Source organism: Haliotis asinina, chromosome 4 (assembly GCF_037392515.1).
Source record: "Haliotis asinina isolate JCU_RB_2024 chromosome 4, JCU_Hal_asi_v2, whole genome shotgun sequence".
NCBI classification, from domain to species: domain Eukaryota; kingdom Metazoa; phylum Mollusca; class Gastropoda; order Lepetellida; family Haliotidae; genus Haliotis; species Haliotis asinina.
In genome coordinates this window covers 28,596,009-28,612,175 of record NC_090283.1, presented here as the reverse complement: position 1 = coordinate 28,612,175, position 16,167 = coordinate 28,596,009, and the positions used below count along the sequence as shown (strand labels likewise).

At 40.2% G+C, this 16,167-nt stretch overlaps 1 protein-coding gene across 1 annotated transcript; it reads right to left on the bottom strand.

The window, feature by feature from the left end:
- Nucleotides 1–589: 589 nt before the first annotated feature.
- On the bottom strand, nt 590–1,144 carry LOC137280900 (uncharacterized). The gene has a single exon (XM_067812089.1). It carries the CDS (start codon nt 1,142–1,144, stop codon nt 590–592), a length of 555 nt encoding a protein of 184 aa, XP_067668190.1.
- Between the last annotated feature and the right edge of the window lie 15,023 nt (nt 1,145–16,167).

Here is a 16,167-nt window from a genome sequence, read left to right as displayed (position 1 = left end):
ATCAGTTCTCATTTAATTATTGGATTTTTAAAAGAATTAGATTTATTAAATGAATTGTAAATAGATAATTTTTATTATCGGAAGTTTAAATTGGTAACTGTGCTTGTTGGTGGCTGTATCCTCAAAGGGGGTTGAAGTATTGTAAAACTATTGTCCTCCTGAGAGGATACGTAAGTCCACAAACATTCAAAGTAAATTCAAACTTTCCATGTTTTTAATCGTAGAATAAATGTCTTTTTACTGAATGGCTAGATTTCCAGAATTGCTGACTCCTGAGGGGATGATGTAAATCCAGCTAGGGTCCATGCAGGTAGCCAAGGTACTGTAAGTCCCCATGGTCCCTAGTATGGTGATCTACCTTCAGTTGTTAGCAATCTATAGCCCATTTTTACATTGTATTGTCCTGTATAGATAAATTGTTTTAGGTATAGTTACTAGTTTTATATTCTCATCTGTGATATCCTAGTTGTTTTACTGTCCTTCGCTGACAGGTTTTATGATAGACATATATTTCATTTTAGTATAAAATGTTCTCGTCACGATATGGCTGAGATATTGCCGATGTGACGTTAAATATTAACTCACTCACTCACTCAAACGTGAACTGAATGCGGGGGTGTTGCTGGTTAAGGTGCTGAAGGAGAGCAGAGGGGTCGTTAGCTTGGGGCAGAATGACAAAGGTGTCGTCAACCTTCCTGAACCAGCAGGTTGGTTTAATTAGTGAGGAACTGAGGGCTTGGTGCTCAAAGGAGGTCATGTAGATTTCAGAGAGGATGGGAGAGAGAGGGGATCCCATGGGTAGACCATGGATTTGCTCATAGAGTTCATCACCCCAGGTGAAGTATGTGGAGGTGATGGAGTTAGTAATGAGCTGAAGGATGGAGTCAGTAGAGAGTTTGGTGTCCAGAGGGGAGTCGAGGTTATCAAGGCGGTTACGGAGGATGTGCAGGGTTTCGTTAATGGGAACACTGGTGAACAAGTCCACTACATCATAACTAACGATTTTTCCAGGGTTTTCAACAGTCTTAAGTTTCTCACAGAAGTCAGTAGAGTCTGATATGTAGGAGTCCGCGGTTTTGCCGAGAGGGGCCAAAACTTTCGTGAGGTGCTGGGCAGTGTTATAAACATGACTAGCAACAAACATGACTTCAAACAACGCAAACTTGCTGAAGCAGTACAAATCCGCAGACACAACCCAACAATCAACAGGGATTACATGCTCATCTCTGCTGTATATATATTGTACTCCCCCTGCCATTCCCCACACGCTTGAAAACGGTATAAGAATCTATACCGAAACGTCGCTACCCTGGAATAAAGAAGTTGATCATCCATAAAAATTCTTGTCATCTTTATCTCAGCAACTTCTAGAATGCCTCTCAAACAGTTTCTACCTGACGCATGAAAATATAATACATGTACACAATTCTGCCATGTGTGGCGCTACTTCTACCACTGTTTTCCAGTTGACACATGCAAATGTATTTTATGTACACCATTTTATCATGTGTACCGAGTCTTTTTACCAAAATTCTGCAGTTATTATATGAAAAATATGATACATGTATACAATTCTACCATGTATACCGTCACTTCTACCATTCTTCTGCAGTTCACACATGAAAATATAATACATGTGTACCATTCTGCCATGTATAGCGCGACTTCTACCAGTCCTCTGCAGTTGATACATTTAAATAAAATTCACGTTTACCATTCTTTTATGTGTGGCACTACTTCTACAACTATTCTGAAATTGACACATGAAAATATAACACATCTTTACCATTCTCCCATGTATAGCGTGACTTCTACCACTTTACTCCAGTTGTCACATGAAAATGTATTTTATGTGTACCATTTTACCATGTGTATTGAGTCTTCTAACCACTATTCTGCAGTTATTATATGAAAATATAATATATGTATACCATTCTACCATGTATAACGTGACATCTACCGCTATCCTCCAGTTGACACATGAAAATATAATACATGTATACCATTCTGCTATGTGTGTTGCTACTTTTACCACTATTCTCCAGTTGACACATGAAAATGTGATTGACGTATACCATTTTGCTGTGTGTACCGAGTCTTCTAACCCCTAATCTACCGTTATTTTATGAAAATATAATACCTGTATACCATTCTACCACGTATAGCACGACTTCTATCACTCTTCTGTAGTTGACACATGAAAGTATAATACATGTATACCATTCTGGCATGTGTGGTGCTACTTCTACCACTATACCACAGTTATTACATAAAACCCTAATCCATGTAAACCATTCTGACACGTGTGACGAGACCTCTGCCACTTTTCTACAGTTCACATGAAAATATAATACATGTATATCATCCTATGCTACGTCCATTGTTCTGATACATCTTCCATCTGAATGTATATATTTGAGGTATAGGTAGATATTTCTATACACATATCCGGATCCGACTTTACTGTCTACAGTCCTGTGACCCAACTCTTGCCTGTTTTGTCCGCACCTTGTAGGTTTGTAAAGACTGGATGAGTTTGAATCACGGCATCCAGTGACTGTGAGGCCGAAGTGCTACTTAGGTTCAGTATGTGTAAAGATAGTCCTGTTTGTGCACTGTTGGAGTTTTTACTTGTGTGCGTTTTGGGTACATTGTTGTAATAGCAGATTGGCTTTAATCTTAGATTAGTACTTGTGTTTTTCTCTGTAAAGTGAGCTAATGTATATGAACTCTGGACACCTCTGTTTCTTGGTTGATTAATTATTGGGTGGGCCTTAAATAACTGGGGTGGATGGTGAGAGTCGACATAAAAAAACCTGCACATATTATGGCAATATTAGCAGCTACTACTACAAACAATTACATGTACGCGGATATTTAGTTTATCTATAAGCAATCTTTTCTAACATATATTTACGGAGCAAAATCAAAATCAAAGTAAAGAACGGAATTCAGACCAACCGTGTTCTGCTCCTGTCAGGACTAAGAGACGCAAATGTACACAGATCAGGTCAACACTTGACACAACCAGCAAAAATACCAGGATAATCAAGCATTCCAACCAAATCAGATGACTTTTTGCACGTAACGCTCATCGGTTGTCCCTTTCGGTGGTCTGATGTTTCCATAAATGTAACACACATGATGCCACCATTGGGCGAGTGTCTTTGTTCGAAGGGTCGTAGGCTAATGGTTAATGCGTTCGCATTCATGCCTAAGACCCGAGTTCGATTTCCCCCTTGAATAAATGCGTGAAGTCCATATCTGGTGTCTGTGAAATATTGTAGAACTAATGCTAAACGCGGAGTAACACCATACTCACTCGCTCTGTTCGAAATGTGTCTCTAATCACCATGTATACAATGGCTAGTGGGAAACTGTAAATCGAATGTCAGTCATATTCCTCAGGTGGTTGAGACTGACAATCAATTGACATATTAAAACATAAGACTATCAGCATGGTCCTGCGGAATGATAGAGCAATGTAAATGGCATTACAACTTTGAGTGGCATGTTTAAACGTGTGTGAACCAAATCAGGACAAACAACTTCTATATTCGGGAGAAACGACGATTCAGTATGGATCCTTGTATTTTGTAAACCTGCTTGACAACTATACTAGAATCTGTTTCGAAACGAATCTGAATAAAGAAGTTGTACATCCATAAAGCTGGTTGGTAAATGGCATTATTACTAGTATATAAGTGACAATGCGGTTAACCCGGGTTGGATTTCCGTCACAGATACAATGTGTGAGGTCCCTTTCATACCAATACAGGAGTCGCGTTCACCTATTCAGACAATGACCTACTTTTCAGCCGATCCGAATTTTCTCGTGTGAAAGTGGAAATAGACACCAGAAACAAGTCCAATTCCGTGTATCATTAGAGAGTCGTATTTACAAAATGTATTTCAATTTTATACTTTAATGCCACCGTTTGTCTATATTTTATGTCGAGGTTGAGGCAGCATACCTTAAGTTTAACTAAGAAATCACAGACTGCTCCTGTTTGATGAGGTCATAAAATGATTCACAATGCAGATTTGCATAAGATAAATTCCGTAACAGACAGTCAAAGTTTCTAGCAGCAGAGCCTCGTTTTGAGATTTCGACAATTTTAAAGTTTCCTTTTTCTCGGGGCTCGATGACGACAGAGCAGGCTGTGCAAGTACTGTTGCAATATACAAGTGCTTCGACGTATCAAATCATACTGATTAATACTTATGTATTCAGTTAAATAAATCTGGACCGGTTATCGCGCTAAGTTGCGCAAAGGCACTGAACCCAGCAAACAGGAAACGAGACTGTTCAATGTTTTCAGTTGCTGGTGTCTCTCACCGTGAATATTGCGTAAAACCGAACACACTTACTCACCTACTTAAAAGAGAACTGTTTAAGAATGATCAACTATATTTGAGACTAGACCCAGACTGTTACAGACTCACTGTTGTTACGAGTGTGTATTTTCTGTATATTTTGTTATTAATTAAGTAATAATTATTATTGGGTCACAACATTTAGTGTTTTGAATTATAATTATGATGGGTCACATTTCGTTTTAATAGCTAATCAACAATTTTAGGATTCTGGTTTTCCGGAATTTATCTGCTATTAGTTTTCTCTGTGTTCACTTCCGGGAGACTTATTCTAGGGCATTCTACAGTGTTGACGATGTTCATTTGTGCCCGAACTTTCGGGAAATGTCTTCATACATATAAATAGGCTGGTCGCTGTGTTGCGACATGGACAGTTCTGGAGTTCTTTGCATCTGCATCCGTCAAAGCCTGAATCTGCATTATCTGCTGTCACACCGATCGCTGTGTTTACATTCGTTGATTCTCTCCCGCACTGATACTTTGGTGAGTTTACTACTATATTGTATTTTGTGTCCCACTGACTTAGATTTTGTCTCTCTTGAATTGTATTTGTAATCAGCATTGTGACTGTTGACTTGTGACTTTGTATACCTAGCTCTCGTTGCATAATAATACATAATTTGAAAGTTTATGACTTATCTTTGATCTGTTTTGCTAGTTAACAAGGGGATTTCATACATCGTTTGTAACGGTAAATTCTTAACCGTAACACTGTATCCTCCCTCCATATTGCTGGAATGTTGCTGAATGCGGCGTAAAACTAAATTTACTCAATTGGCAAAACAAATGAGCTATACTTTCTTCACCGAATGTGACAGATTCAAGAAAAAATCTGATTACCTACTAACTAATGCGTCGTGATGCTCATCAGTTTAACAAAATTCATTGCGGCTCAACAACAGAAAAGTGAAATCTTGTCACAAGTTGATCACTAGTCACCACAGGACATGGACTGAGGTACTTAACTAATGGGCTCCTTGCGACCAGGGAACAATGTATTTATCTCATCGAACACCCCGGTTCGAGGTACGGGTATCGGATCATATTAAGGAGTACCGATGTTGGGCAGTCAACCAATAACCGACAACAACGGACGACAAGAAAAACACATTTAGAACTATCTACCTTACTTACATTGGCAAAACATCGGTAATTTCATCGGTAACATCGGTACACCATACGTTAGACCAATCAGAACGCGTAATGGATGAGGTGATCTGATAAAAATAGTCCAGACTACTTCATTCTTTCGTTCCATTATTGAATATTCGTGAAAAATATACATCATCATGTTGAAAGTACTAAGAACGTAGCTAACATGACTGCATTGTCTAATGTGATTTTTTTTAATAAAAAATCATGCGACTGACGGTAAGACATTCAAATACACGCACGTCACTGTTTTTCCGACGACCTTGCGGGCTTGTTGGGGTGATTGTAACAGAATTAGTAAATGTAATTACGAGTTTCAAAACATTGATATTATATCTGTATGTAAGTAATCAACTCCAGTCTTTAATATTTTGCAAATATTTCACATCTCTGGTAATACTTTAGTCTGACGGCACCCGTGGCGAGCCACCTCCTGGTGGGTGCTGGGTAACGCCAAGAGTTCGCCAACACCCCCGTTGTGGACCCGGGGGGATATTGCTCCACCAACCCTTTTGCCGTGGATTGCGGCCCTGTGTCGGTGGAGGACGGGAGTCTGGAGGTTGAGCCTGTGACCGCGTTCCCTTTGCTCAATACACCCCTTCGACCCTTACTTCACCTAGACGCGAGGTTGCATGTGCCCGGTTCAACAGACGGCTGGTCATGCCGAGCCCTGAGCACTAAATTTCATTGCCCTATCATATTTTGGCTTGGGTCTATTTGGATGCAATGTTGAAATGTTTTATTTTGTGTAAAAGATAATATAAGAATTTTCAATTTTGTGAACATTTGCCTAGATGCCAGTGCCAGAATGTGATGGCTCATGGGCCAAACTGGTAGGACTTACTACTGGTGTATATCATCTCTATGTCCCTGGTATCTGTCTGATGGACATCCACAGGCAATAGGATATCGCTCTCGGTGGCGGGTGGGGAGTAGAGATGATGAAACTTAATCATACGACCATGGCTTTTCAAACCCCCAACAAAAAATCAAAACGTACCCTGGAAGTTGATTCAGAGAATGATGATATAATGCCTAGAGCAAAATCAGTGGAATATTGGCCCCGATTCCTGGTGATGGAAACACCTGATAAGACACCAATCAGATTGAACCCTTTTGCAGTTGCAAAAAGAAGTTATGGAATCGCAGGTGAACTATCAAACTTCTGAGGAATGGATCTATTCTCCTTGAATGTCCCAGGCGAGAGCAAGACACGAACCTAATGTCAATCGAGGAACTTGTCGGTATATCAGTGTCGGTATCTCCTCATAGATCACTGAACACCAGCAAAGGCATCATAAGAGATCGTGATCGACTCTTTGATGACATGTCAGAGTTGGATATAGTTTCAGAAATGCATGATCAATGGATTACGTTTGTGAAACGATTTACCAGGCAACAAGGCACTGAAACAAACACAAACACTTACTTATTTTCTTTTTCATCTCCAAAATCAGTTAAAGCAGGGTACTACAACTTGCATGTTGAAATGTACATACCAAACCCATTGAGATGCTTTAAATGTCAAAAGTTTGGTCATGGGTATAATTCGTGTAAGAACAAAATCACGTGCACACGCTGTAGCCAAATTCCCGTGTTACAGAAGATTGTACCAGTGATGTTAAAAAGTGCCAGAATTGTTCTGTAGCACACTCATTATCGAGCAAAGGCTGCCCAGTATGGAAAAAAAGAAATGGAAATAAGTAAAATATAATGTACACGAAATATTTCTTACACTGAAGCAAAGAAACTGGTATCCACTGCAGACCAGACTGGAACTATTGCTTCTGTTCTCAAAACTCCAACAGTTTCCTCAGCAACAGTTCAGCGTCAAACAGATTTGACATGGATCACTTCTGTAAATCCTGAGCCCTACACTTCATCTGAGTCTTTTACGCAGACAGCAGATCCATTCCCAGCTGAACAGATTTCTGATTCTTCAGAACCTACTTCTGTGACACCGCCTCAGAGATCAGGATCACATAATGATTCATCACCTCACTCCCAACCTAGGAAAGGAAGGACTGGTTTAGCAAGACATAAACTTGACTCTTCCTCTCGCAACAAACAGACCAAGAGGATATCCAAAGGATCAAATGATCGTATAAACTTTTGGATCACTGGAACAGATGGATGTTTCCGAAAACATCCATCACAGGACAATTAGTTTATTGCCTAAAAGAAATGGGCGTGTCAGATCTCCAGTCAAAGAGATGAATAGTTCATGCTTTTATTCTTTGGAATTGTAGAGGATTTCAAACCAATTTTAATGATTTACAATTGCCGGTCCAAGACCACAAACCATCAGCTTTCTGTCTGCAGGAAACATATTAAAACATAATAAAATTACGTCTGTACAACTCGTATCATTGTTTTTCTACCCCTGGCGAAAGGGGCCACCCAGATTGTATCACCTATTTCAGCACGGCTCCCACATCCTGCATGTCGTTGGATAGCGGGACCCTTGCGCATCAAGTAGAATTTTTCTGTTTCTTTTTTGGCAAATTTATAGCCGAGCAATTAAGGTTTCTGTGATTTTAGGCCGTCTGAATTTCTTCCACAGAAGTCTCGGTGGAAGACTTTTCTTCCACCAAGCCTCCGGTGGAAGTCGCTCGCGCCATTGCATTTTGGAAGCCTTTTACTTTGTGATATCAATGCATGTTATACATGGTTGGAAACCCGATCCAACGGTCTCTCCAAATATGCAAACGTGATTCTAATGCTGCCCCTGGTAACCAGTCCAGATTGAATCTCCGACATGATGATTTGTGTAATTTTGTTGAACTTCAATTCTTCTATATCACAGCAGTCATCATGCCACCATAGTCCGGTCATGATATATTGGCAACCACTCTTACGATTCACCTCAGAAAATGCATTTCTATACTGCGTTTGAAAGCCATTTAAAGCGTGTGTGTCAGACAGTGTATAAAACGCACACGTTGCGCATTTAGTGGTGGAGCTATATGGGTATTAATGTGCGAAATGCAACAAATACCGCAGGTGATATAGATTGGCGGAATTTAGAGGAATCTGTTCACCGGCTATACCGGCATCGTTAATATTTACAACTATAAAGCATTTGCAAGGTGATTCATGTGGGATTCTGGAAATGTGTAACATGCTGGTGTGCAACATTAGACTTTCGCGCTACACAGGAATCAATATACGTGACAGTTGCAATGAATTGGAATAAAGCCATAAAAGCCTGTAGTCTTAATATATAAACTTTTACTGTAGTGGAAAGCCCTTGAAAGTGCGGTTCTGCCAAGGTGTAATGTGCATTCGAGTCGCGTCTGAGAGTCAAGCAATGAGCGCCATCATGTAAATGCATTTGCGCTAATGGCGGGTAAAGTAGTCGGGGATCCGGCGCGCGTCTCCCGTCAGTGTTACGGCAGCTATAATTTCACGATCCACCATCCAAAATTCAATGTTTAACATGCATCTGAAAGCCCTTGAAAAATGCGGCTCTGCCAAATTATAACGGACATTCGAGGAACATGAGATAATCAGGCAATGCGCGTCATTACGTAACTGTTCTTGTGCGACTGGTTGGTAAAAAACGGGGATCTGGCGTGTACCTTCCGCCAGCTATTATTTCATTATCCTTCATCCAAAATGAAAGATTTAAAATGCATCGGAAAGCCCTTGAAAGTGCGGTTGTGCCAAGCCAAGCCGTGACGTGCATTCGTGTCATCTCAGACAGTCAAGCCATGCGCGTCATTATGCAACTGCACTTCCGCTAATGGCGGGTAAAGTCGGGGGTCTGGCGCACGGCTCCCGTCAGTGTTATGGCACCTATAATTTCACGATCCATCATCCAAAATTTAATGTTTCAAATGCACCTGAAAGCCCTTGAAAGTGCGTCTATGCCACGTTATAATATGCAATCAAGGAACGTCTTTTAATCAGACAATGCGCGGCATTATGTAACTGTACTTGGCTGGTAGAAATGGGGATCTGGCTTTCCTCAGCTGTTACCTCAACATCAGAAATCAAAGGTGTAAAAGGAGTCGGTAATACCTTGAAAATGTGGATGTGCCAAGGTATACTGTGCATTCGAATAAACGTTCCATTATATAACAACGCGCATCAAATAGACAAGATGGCGCCATGCTCTGATAACTATAACTTATCACAAAGGCCGCCTCTGTCTGGCCACTTAATTACTCTGTTGCGGTCGCAACTCCTTATCATCATTACTTTCATAACTTCTTTCAGATCTGTCCGCATGGACTGATTGTATATACACGTTCTTCTCTACCTTCCTGTAAACTTAATCATTACCTGACTAGCTGTATATCACTCGTCTCTGTTCACATCTCCGTACCCTGGAGATGCTACTTATCAGCAAATGTAATTTCGTCACCTGCCTTGCTCTCGTATGGTTGTAATCACTCAGCTTGGGTCACTTGATTTGACATGCCGCTACTTTGTGATTTTAAACCTCGTCGCCCCACTGACTTCAACTTTGTGTATAAAATTTCTTTGGCATGGGCAATTCACACCTTTTGGCATGCTCATGCCCCTCCAAACGGACATCACGCATGGAATGGAGATGGACAATTTCCAGTTTCCTCCGGCACCCGTGGCGAGCCACCTCCTCGTGGTGGGTGCTGGGTAATGCTAAGAGCTCGCCGACACCCCCGTAGTGGACCCGGGGGGATATTTGGTCCACCAACCCGTTTGCCGTGGGTTGCGGCCCTGTGTCGGTGGAGGAAGGGATCCTGGTGGTTGAGGGCAATAGGAGCTTGCAACCCTGTTCCTGTTGCTCAATACACCACTTTGGCCCTGACTTCGCCTAGACGGGTGGTCGAATGGGCCCGGTTCGACCAATCGGCTGGTCATGCCAAGCCCTGTGCATGGATTATACTTGTATTTATCATTGCACAAATATCATTTGGAATTGGTGTACTTTGGTCTTGGCTTTATTGTGTAAAATATTTGTAATTTGAAATATGTTGTTCTGAACTTTGCCTAGAGTCCTATGCCAGAAGGCGGTGGCTCATGGGCCAATCTGGTGGAATTATTAATCTTTTGATTCTTCTGCTGGAGTATATCATTCGAGTATCCTTGGTGCTGCAAGCTGGAGGCCCGCTTGCTTTAGCATTGTCCTTGTGATACTCCGTGGTGGGTGGGGAGCTCGGATGACGAACCAATATACCAGTAATCATGGATTACCAAACCCCTAACAAAAAAACCAAACGTCAATTGGAAAATGACGATCAGCATCGACCCTCTGTACAAATTGATCACTGGCCGCGTTTTTTGATTATTGAAACACTTGACAAGACTCCTTTGAAATTAAATCCCTTTGCAATTTCAAAAGGCATCTCTGGCATTGCAGGTGAGGTGAAAGATATCAAACGTTTGCGATCAGGTTCACTGCTGATTGAATGTAGCAGAAAACAACAAGCTACCAACCTGTTATCAACTGATATGTTTGTCGGAGTCCCTGTATTAGTATCTGCCCACAGAACACTGAATACAAGCATCCCGTGTGGACCCGGGACAGAATGTGTCCACAGCACCCCATTGCTTGTCGTAAGAGGCGACTAAATTGGGCAACCTGTTTGCCGTGGGTTGCGTCCCGTGTCGGTGGAGGACGGGATCCTGGTGGTTGAGGGCAGATGGGCTTTAAACTGCGTTCCATTTGCCCAACACACCAAAGGGTCAGACAATAAAATCAATTTATACAACAAATATGGATCCCTTGAGGACATGGACGTGACTGAAAACGTCCGCTCCAGGGCACACAGCTTGTCGCCCGCCAAAAAGGTACGGGGAAGATCCCCAATAAATCCTCCCAAACGATAGATTATCATAATCCTATTATACAATGGAACTGTAGGGGACTAAGGAATAATTTCCATGAATTACAACTTTTAATCCAAGATTTAGCACCCTCAGCGTTTTGTCTGCAGGAGACATATTTGAAAGAGACAGATGTTCTTAACCTACGTTCGTTCAGTGCATACCATTGTTTTTCGCCTAAGGGTGACAGGGCCACTGGAGGGTCTTCCATTCTAGTTAAACAGAACGTCATCCATAGCCCAGTTACACTTACTACTAATCTTCAGGCTGTTGCAGTGCGATTAACTTTGCACGTTGCGTTTACATTATGTTCTCTGTATGTTTCTCCGTCTTCAACGTTTCACAAACTCGATCTTCAAGCTCTATATGATCAACTCCCAAAACCCTGCATTATTATGGGAGATTTAAATGGACACAACCCACTCTGGGGTAGTGCAACAATTAATGGTAAAGGTAAAGTACTGGAGGAATTTTGTTCAGATAATGATTTATGTATTTATAATGATGGCTCCAATACATATTTACATCCTGGTACAGGAACTTATTCTGCTCTCGACTTGTCAGTCACAAATTCAGAACTACTAAATGAATTCGAATGGTCAGTGCACGATGACCTCTGTGGAAGTGACCATTTTCCTACTATATTAAAATCTGTAACTCCATCTGATGTTCCTCCATCATCAAGGCGGAATTTTAGAAAGGCTAACTGGGCTTTATATGAAACACTGTGTGCTGAAAAACTTAAACCTGAACTTTTTATTGACGTTCCAGATGCTATTAAATGCTTTTCTGATGAACTGAACTCCATAGCTGATGAATGTATACCAAATTCCTCTGCAGTTCCACACATAAGAAAACCATGGTTCAGTGATGAATGCAAACAAGCTAGGAAGGCAAGGAAAAAAGCAGAACATTATTTCCGTCGCCATCCTATGGTTCATAATTTAAATAAATTTAAAATTTTAAATGCTAAAGCACGGCGTACTTTTAAACAGAACAAACGCCAATCTTGGCAAAATTATGTATCCAAAATAAATTCTCGGACACCCATGTCCAAGGTATGGAACATGGTCCAGAAAATTAAGGGTAAAGGTACTAAATCTAGTGTCCATCATCTTAGACATGGAAACCAATTGCTTACTGATAAATCAGATATTGCTAATAAACTGGGTGAAACCCTCGCTAAACACTCTTCCTCTTCAAATTATGTACCTAAATTCCAAACGTATCAAAGACAACAAGAAAAAAGAAGTATTAATTTCAACTCAGATAATGGGGAAGATTATAATGAAACATTTTCTATTCATGAACTCCATTCTGTTCTTGATCAAGCTCATGACACTGCTACTGGAGCTGATAACATCCATTATCAGCTCCTGAAGCACTTACCAGAGTCCTGTTTGGAGGCACTCTTATCTATTTTTGACGATATTTGGACTTCAGGTAAATTTCCGTCTTCATGGCGTGACGCTATAGTAGTACCAATACCTAAACCTGGACGTGATCATACTGATCCGTCTAATTATCGACCTATTTCACTGACTAGCTGTGTTTGCAAGACCATGGAACGCATGATAAATAATCGACTTGTTTGGTACTTGGAAACTAATAACCTTATCACTGATATACAATGTGGTTTCCGTAAAAATAGAAGTACTGTCGATCACCTAGTGCGTTTGGAGTCATTTGTTAAAAACGCACTAATTAAAAAACAACACGCCGTGTCTATCTTTTTTGATTTAGAAAAAGCATATGACACAACTTGGAAACATGGTATTTTAAGAGACTTACATGACTTCGGTTTGCGAGGTCGTTTGCCGCAATTCATAGCCAACTTTTTAAATGATAGACAATTTCAGGTCCGCGTGGGTTCTACCCTGTCTGATCATTACAATCAGGATCAGGGTGTTCCACAAGGCAGTATTTTATCTGTCACACTTTTTAGTATAAAGATAAATAGTTTATCGAAAGTTTTAAATGATTCTATTGATGGATCGTTATTTGTGGATGATTTTAATATTTCTTGTCGTGGTAAAAATATGAATACCATAGAGCGGCAGTTGCAGTTGTGCTTAAACAAAGTGGATAAATGGTGCCTTGAAAACGGCTTTAAATTTTCCAAATCGAAAACTAATTGCATACATTTTTGTCGAAAATATAAACCACATAAAGACCCTGAACTATTTCTAGATGGCACTCCCATTAAAGTTGTCAAGGAGGCCAAGTTCTTGGGATTAATTTTTGACTCACACCTAACGTTTCTGCCTCATATTAAATCTCTGAAAACTAAATGCCTGAAAGCACTTGATTTGTTGAAAGTGGTATCAAATTCTAAATGGGGAGGTGATCAAGCTACCCTCCTCCATCTATATCGATCACTTGTCCGTTCTAAACTTGATTATGGCTCCATCGTATATGGTGGAGCCTGCAACAGCAACTTAAAATTATTAGATTCTGTTCATCATCAAGGTCTAAGACTTTGTCTTGGGTCCTTTAGAACCTCTCCTGTTGACAGTCTGTATGTTGAAGCCGATGAACCATCTCTTACACAACGCCGTATAAAATTATCTTTACAATATATAACAAAGCTATACTCTAACGAATCAAACCCTGCATATAACTGTGTTTTCAATCATCTCTACGAGGACTTGTACAACAAAAAGTCTTCTCTTGTTCCACCTCTCGGGCACAGAATTAAACCCTTTCTTTCATCGGCTGGCATTGAGCTGGAAAACATAGCTCCTTCCCGTCTTCTTTCTTCTCCTCCTTGGCAGATGGTTAGGCCACAAGTCGACCTAACATTAACTACATTTAAAAAATCAGAAACTAATGAATTACAATACAAACAAGAATATCATCAATTGAAACATAAATATAGCAATTATAAATCCTTATTTACAGATGGGTCCAAGGACGGTGGCGCAGTGGCTTGTGCCACTGTCATTGGATCCAGAACAATATCTTCTAGATTACCAGATAATAGTTCTATTTTTACAGCAGAAGCTAACGCCATATTAACAGCTCTTAAATATATTCAAAGACATCCTAAACATAAACAGTACATAATCTATTCAGACTCTCTTTCTTGCCTTCAGGCTATTAAACATCTAGCATGTAAACATCCACTTTTAATAGAAATTATTGAACTTTATAACTATCTTGCGACTGGCCAATACGACATCGTCTTCTGTTGGTTACCCAGCCACGTTGGAATCTCTGGTAACACTTTGGCTGACCTTGCTGCTAAGGCAGCGCTCAAGAAATCTGTGGCACCACTTCATATTCCCTATACTGATTATAAAGCTAAAATTAGATCTTACATCCGTGATCTGATGCAGAAGAAGTGGGACACCCAAGTAGGTATCAATAAATTACATGCAATAAAACCATATATTGGTTACACCTACTTGGGTTGTCGGTCCAGATTTGAAGAGGTCATACTACGACGATGTCGTATTGGCCACACTAGGTATACGCATGAATATCTTTTGAAAGGTGAGGCTCCTCCGTTCTTCATCCCTTGTGATGAAATCATCACGGTCAAGCATGTTTTACTTGACTGTGTTGAATATTCCATCACAAGGGACAATTATTTTAAATCAAGAACTATGAAGGACCTTTTTAGTAACGTACGTTCTCATATAATTATTGCATTTTTAAAAGAATTGAATATATTGACTGACATGTAAATAAATAAGTATTTTATGATTGGAAGTTCAATTAGCAGCTAAGATTGTTAGTGGCTGTATCCTCGAAGGGGGTTGAAGTACCGTAAAATTATTGTCCTCCTGAGAGGATACGTAAGTCCCCAAACGGTTTAAGTCACATTGAATCTTCCACTTTTTTTAATCGTAGAATATGTGTCATTTTAATTTGTGGCTAATCTTGCATACAGTCGCCAACAGCTGAGGGGATGGTGTAAATCCAGCCAGGGATCATGCAGGTAGCAGAGGTACTGTAAGTCCCCATGGTCCCTGGTATGGTGATCTACCCTTTGTTGTTGGCGATCTATAGCCTGTTTTTATATTGTACTGTTCAAATAGTGATACTATCATTTTTTAAGTTTCCACGCTAGTTTTAATACTAACTGTGATAATCTAGTGGTTTTACTGTCCTTCGTAGACAGGTTCTTCATAATATCCATATGTATTATTTTTTGTCATATATGTTCTCGTCACGATATGGCTGCGATATTGCCGATGTGACGTTAAATATTAACTCACTCACTGAATACAAGCAAAGGTATAGTTCGAGACCGTGAGCGTCTTCTAGCAGACATGACTGAGCCCGATATAATGTCCGAGATGAAAGATCAAGGAGTATCTTTCGTCAAACGTTTCACAACACGGAGAAATAATGAGACTGTCCAAACCAATACATATTTGTTTTCATTTTCAGCTCCAACACCTCCAAAGTCAATCAAAGCAGGTTACTGCAATCTCAATGTTGACATATATATTCCAAATCCCCTGCGCTGCTTTAAGTGTCAAAAGTACGGACATGGTGTTAATACTTGCACATTGTCTGTTACATGTGCTCACTGTGCTGAGAATACACATGTAACCGAAGATTGTAACAGTATTCAGAAAAAATGTGCAAACTGTTCAGGAAATCATTCATCCTTTTCGAAAGAATGTCCCATCTGGAAAAAGCAAATGGAAATTAATAAAGTCAAATTCTCCAGGAACGTCAGTTTTGCTGAAGCAAGAAAGATTGTACAATCTACTGAGCACACTGAAACGTACGCCTCTATCACAAAAACATCTGAAACCTTATCAAAAGGAACAACTACGCCAGTACTAACTTCGTCAAGCTCATGTCAGA